The sequence below is a fragment of the Theobroma umbraticum genome, unplaced genomic scaffold (genome assembly GCF_002168275.2).
Source record: "Theobroma umbraticum cultivar Fairchild unplaced genomic scaffold, ASM216827v3 scaffold_44.0, whole genome shotgun sequence".
In the NCBI taxonomy this organism is placed as follows: Eukaryota; Viridiplantae; Streptophyta; class Magnoliopsida; order Malvales; family Malvaceae; genus Theobroma; species Theobroma umbraticum.
The window spans coordinates 10,322,566-10,328,289 of record NW_018397255.1 but is presented as its reverse complement, the minus strand read 5'-3'; the positions used below and the strand labels follow the sequence as shown (position 1 = coordinate 10,328,289).

At 35.4% G+C, this 5,724-nt stretch overlaps 1 protein-coding gene and 1 pseudogene across 2 annotated transcripts; one reads left to right on the top strand and one right to left on the bottom strand.

The window, feature by feature from the left end:
- Positions 1–2: 2 nt before the first annotated feature.
- LOC110429188 (desmethyl-deoxy-podophyllotoxin synthase pseudogene) lies at positions 3–1,093 on the top strand (annotated as a pseudogene).
- Positions 223–4,727, bottom strand: LOC110410009 (Tetratricopeptide repeat (TPR)-like superfamily protein). Of its 2 annotated transcripts, none has more exons than XM_021419570.1 (5): positions 2,914–4,727; positions 1,593–1,913; positions 1,396–1,465; positions 572–1,196; positions 223–467 (listed from the first exon to the last, which is right to left on the bottom strand). In XM_021419570.1, exon 1 carries the CDS (start codon positions 4,561–4,563, stop codon positions 2,950–2,952), a length of 1,614 nt encoding a protein of 537 aa, XP_021275245.1. In that variant the 5' UTR covers positions 4,564–4,727; the 3' UTR covers positions 223–467; positions 572–1,196; positions 1,396–1,465; positions 1,593–1,913; positions 2,914–2,949. The 2 variants fall into 2 exon arrangements, with proteins under 2 accessions (XP_021275245.1, XP_021275246.1); XM_021419571.1 differs by having other exon boundaries at positions 1,593–1,781.
- Between the last annotated feature and the right edge of the window lie 997 nt (positions 4,728–5,724).

The window sequence follows — 5,724 nt, the reverse complement described above, 5'->3', positions numbered from 1 at the left end:
CTGCACTGGAAAGACTTCATCAAAAGATTGACAACATGCTCACTGATATAATCAATGAACACAAGCTGAGAAGAGAAACCACAGAGTCTGGCAATGGTAAACTAGAGGAGGAAGATCTAGTTGATGTGCTGCTAAATCTTCAAGAGTCTGGTGATCTAGATTTTCCTCTAACCACTCAGAACATCAAAGCCATCATCTTGGAATGTCCATACAAGAGCTTGATGCAGCCAAATAATTAATTTTGATAAATAATAAAATTACAATAACCTCAGGGTACATAATACTAATATTCTGATTTTGGAGCTGCCATATCTTTTCTTTTCACTGCATTAGGTTTCACCTTTTGCATTTTTACTTTGTCCATCGTTGAAGTTTCACATTGAAACTCTTTCCTTCTCTCTTTCCAGGATATGTTTACTGCAGGCGGTGATACTTCATCGACAACCATGGAATGGGCTATGTCAGAACTGATAAAAAACGCAAAAATGATGGATAAGCACAAGCTGTAGTAAGGAATGTCCTCAAAGGTAAGAAGAAAATAGAAGAGAAAGACATAAAAGAAGTCAATTACTTGAAATTAGTTATCAAAGAAACTCTGAGGTTCCATCCTCCTGCTCCTTTACTACTGCCAAGAGAAGCAAGGGAAAGATGCGAAATAGAAGGATACGAAATAGCTATCAAGACTAGATGCATCGTTAACGCATGAGCAATAGGAAGAGTTCCAGAATACTGGAATAATCCTGGGCGCTTTGAACCAGCAAGGTTTCATAATTCTTCCATCAATTTCAAAGGGGCAAACTTTGAGTTCATCCCATTCGGAGCTGGTTGGAGGATGTGTCCAGGCATCTCCTTCGGTATTGCAAATATCGAACTTCCACTTGCCTTGTTTTTGTATCAATTCAATTGGAAACTGCCAAATGGGCTTAGACCTGAACAACTTGACATGAGAGAGTCCTTCGGAGTAAATGTTAGGAGGAAGAATGGCTTGCACTTAATAGCCACACCTTATGTTCCTTTTGCTCCTTTGTCAAAGTGCATTCAGCAAAAACAGAAATGCACCTGGAAGAGAACTTCCTGGTGTCCAACCAGCTGAAAAACTTGAAGCACCTCTAATGATTATAGTCACTCTTTGCTACAATTTTCTTTTGAATAAAAGACAGAATTAAACACAGAGATGGAAACCAACAGCACATACCCTGCACAGATACAGGATAATGGTACAAATTAGTTCTATTGGAAAGTGAAAATGATAAGCTTTTATGAATGAGCTAAAACTGGCTTCAGACCTTGATCCCAACACAGATAAATCAAACTATATATATACACTTGTTTGCTTCTTATTTTATTACTTTCTTTGATTTTAGCACTGTTAAAGTCATCCTTAGATATACTTACACATAGTCTTTAAATCAGACAAAACAGCAGTTCATCTGACCATTGACGCAGAACAACATTGAACCCCCACCTGCAGGTTGAACAATAAAAGGTACAATTTTCCATCAAATATATGAAATTTTATGTTCATGCAGAGCCAGGAAGAGGTCAGATGTTAAAAAAGGAGTCCCTGGGCTGCCCAGAAATAGAGAAGCTACCTTTGCTCAAATTTCTTCATCCGTTAAAGCAGCAATGCCAGCTATAAAGAGTTTGCAAAACACTCAAAGGGGGTGTTGACGACAACCTCAGGCAATGGATCAATGCTGATTGGTTTCAATGAGGTCAATCACTTGATTCTTCCATAGCAAAATCTGAATATATTCCACTTGGAGATGATAGGAGGATGCCTGTATGCAAATTTTCCAATATCCCAAATATTAAATTACTGCTTGCTCAATTGCCATACCACTGTCAGTGGAAGCTTCCAGATATAGGATCAAAGCAGGAAATTTTGACATGAAGAAAAGCATTGTAATGGCCTGCACAAGAAGCAAGGATTTGTACTTAATGTCTAGCCCTCACACTCCTTACTTTTATGAGAGAAAGTAAAAGAAATAATGTTATTATAGAAACAGATATGGGAGTTTACCCAAGCTTTAAGTGACCTTCGGGCAATTTATTTATGCCAATCTGGTTGTATGCTGCAATAATTATCTTAATAACAGGAAACTACTTGACTCATATTTCGCAATTGAATGCGCTGTTATGATAGGACTAAAATCACACAGTAGAGGGTCATCCGTGTTATTTAACTAGCACTTGCCAGTGAGTAGAATCTCCCAGATAGGAGAAAACCAGAACTTATCATGATCAGTGTGTTTAGAGGAATGGTTAAAACAAAGGAATGATATGCAGCTACACACACAGAGATGAAATAAGTGGGGAATTATATAAAAGACAGGAATAAGTAGAGTTAAGTAAATAAGGTGATAGCATTAGGCAACATGTCAGAGACATTTAAATTTGCATTTACATGGGCACAGCCATGGACAAAAAAAGTGAAGATTTATGTAGAATAGAAGTTTTTTTTTTTTTTTTGAAGAGCAAAGAAAAGAATTACTAGAGTTAACTAATAAGGTGATAGCATTAAGCAACATGTCAAAGAGATTTGTATCTGCATATATATGGGGCGCAGCAATGGACAAAAAAAATTATAACTAAAGCAATTTAAATACAAATTCTCTGTGAAACTTCAAACATGGCAAATATCAAAAACTCAAACATAGCAGATGTGATCTGACAAAAAGTGGTCCTCATTAATAAAACATATTCTCAAGAAATCAAAAAAACATGTTTGTAGACAATCTGCCTCCATCTAACATGTAAAATACTTAAATGAAATTAATTAAGTAACAACAAGGGATGGTTTGATTCAACTATCAACAATAGGAACTTTCCTTCACTTCAACTAAAATAGTTGTCTTAATTAGTTTATACTCTTAAATAAAATTACACTCCATGGTGCCAATTTGACAATACCTGAGCCTCAGAGCATATGGAATTCTACAAGTTATATCAAAATGTCTTGCCCTCCTTTTCTGGTCTGAATCTGATAGTTTTGGATTTATCAAAAGCATCTGGCATCAGGTGTCTATCTTCCAGCTTTTTGAATAGGATCATTGCCAATTGATCTTTACCACATTGGCAAAGTCCATTGTGGAGCTCAGATAAATTACCTGAATCAGGAACCACTGATCTATCAATCATATCATTCAATACCTGCACTGCTCCATCAAAATCCTCATTCTTGCAACAGGTAGAAATCAACATATTAAAAATATGTTCATTTGGATGGAAACCACTCCTGACCATGCTCTTGTAAATCTGGAATGCACGGTCAGAGTTCTTCCTGAGACACTGCCCGCTAATAAGGGCAGAAAATGTTGAAGCATTCGGACTTAAGTTCTCTCTATCAAGGTCTTTAACCAGATAAGCTGCCTTCTTTGTCTTACCCTCTTTGCATAGTCCCAGTATCAATGCATTGTAAGTCAGTATGTCAGCCTTAACTCCATTCTTTGACATCTCCTCAAAAAGCCTGTTGCCCATCTCACTATTACGTGCTTGGCTGTACCCATTTATCAAAGTATTGTAAGTTACAACAGTTGGAGCCACATTCAGGGCTTTCATCTCATTGAAAACCTTGTTTGCTTCATGTAAGTTGTCTTCCTTACAAAAACCATTTATAAGGGTGTTATAAGTAACCACATTTGGAAGCACACCATCCTTCTCCATTGAGTTTTTAAGCTTCATAGCCAAGCTCATTAGACCCTTGTCAGAATGCCCTCTAATCAACGTATTGTAAGATGCAATGGTAGGACTAAAACCAACAATCTCCATTTCTCTCAACACCTCCACAGCCTTCTCAAGCTTTCCTGACTTGCAAAATGCATGAATAACCATATTGAAAGTGTATATATTGGGAGATATCCTGCAACGCTGCATCTCTCTGTAGAATCCCAAAGCAATATCCACTCTATGTAAATTAAGCAACGAGCTCAAATATGCATTACAAGACTTAACAGTAGGGAAAAACCCATAATCCTTCATTCGACAAAAAGCATCTGTAGCATTCCTAAACTTATTTGTGTGTGCATAAGTCTTGAACAATAAATCAAATACACGAGGAGAAGAATCACATATTCGATAAGAATACAGAATCGAATCAAACAACTTAGCCGGGAATTCCAATGAACCAGACGCAATAATACTCCTCAAGACAGATTCTGCGGATTTAAACTTCTGGTTTCTGGTTAGAATGTGGAGAATCATTGACCGAGTTTCAAGGGAATGTGAAGTGGGTTTTTGAGTTTGAACCCAATTGAAGAACTCAAGAGAAAGAACATGGTCCTTTTGAATCCTCAACAGAATATGCTTAACCCTAAATGGGGTCAAATGAGTTGACAAAGCATTGAGCTTATCCCAATCAGAGTGAATAAGGTGGCTATGTGCAACATTCACAAAGTCAAGGTCTTGACCTCTGGGTTCAGGGATTGTTCTGAAGGGTATTGGAATTGGATACCAATTCCTTCTCCTTGAAATCCCATCATTGAAGGGTTTTAAAGAGCTGGGTTTTAATTTAACAGAATCAAGTAAAGTTGAGAATTGACGACCTGGAAAATGATTATTCATGAAACAGCCAGATAACAGGAAACTTCCAATCTAACCGCTTCAAGAGACCGCGAATAAAACTGAACGGCAGTAGACTAAATGGGGAAAAAATGGGCAGCTCAAATTTTTCTTAATCAACTGAAGACCACCATGACTTGTTGAACGCAGCGACTGAAGTAGTCAGAATTGAGGAACAAAAGAGTTTTAGAGAGGTTTAAATCGAGAAAAAATATAAATGGAAATGGGAAAGACAAAGGGTTGGACTTTGAGTTGGGCTTTAATGGGCTTGTAAGGTTACCCGTTGAATCACCGCTACCGGGCTTGTGAAATAAAATATAATTTGCACTGTGGACTTTGCACTGTGGTTTTGAATATAAAATTTTTAAGTTACACGTGCAAAAACAATTAACCTATTACCCTCTTATTTCATTTTTGTTTAAAGGAAATTAATTTATGTATTAATTTTGAGCTACACATATACTCATTACATCGTATATCAATAAATCTCTAACATCTAAGTAGAGATTAAAGTGTAGTACAAATTTTTCTTGTTTCACAAAGGCTTTATTTGCCATATAATCAGCTACTTTATTGCTTGCCTTAAAAACATCACGTTTCCACCTATCATTGGCTTGCATTAGATGTTGAAGGGTTCAAAAAAAGTCTATCTTAAGTCTCTACATTTATGTACTTTGTTTAATTTAATCTCTATACTTAAAATCAACACAATTTAATCTCTTAATTTTAAAAATTATTTCAGTTTAATCATCTTCTCTAACAATATTCAATTTTATCGTTAAATGAGATGACATCAGTGCCGATGTGGTATTCATATACTGACGTGTCAGTTTCATGTGACAATGATGACGAGGTAGATCAAGAAAAAAAATTTCAAAAAAAAATCTATGTTATGTCATAAGGACTAAATTGAACAAATACATATAATACAAAGACTACATTGAATAAAATTAAGGTGTTGAAAAACTAAATTAAAAAAATATTTAAAAAGTATAAAATTTTAAGTAGATGATACATATACTTATTAATAAGTCAAATGTTTAAACGTAAAAGATTTATGGTGTTAAAAATTACATATAAATATTTTCTTATTTGATTATTTGATTTCAAAATATGCATATTAATTTATCTTTTTTGTAAAAATTAAATTTAAATTTCTTTTCT

Excerpts from the sequence above, each read along its gene's own strand:
- LOC110410009 (XM_021419570.1), bottom strand. The coding sequence starts at position 4,563 with ATGAATAATCATTTTCCAGGTCGTCAATTCTCAACTTTACTTGATTCT.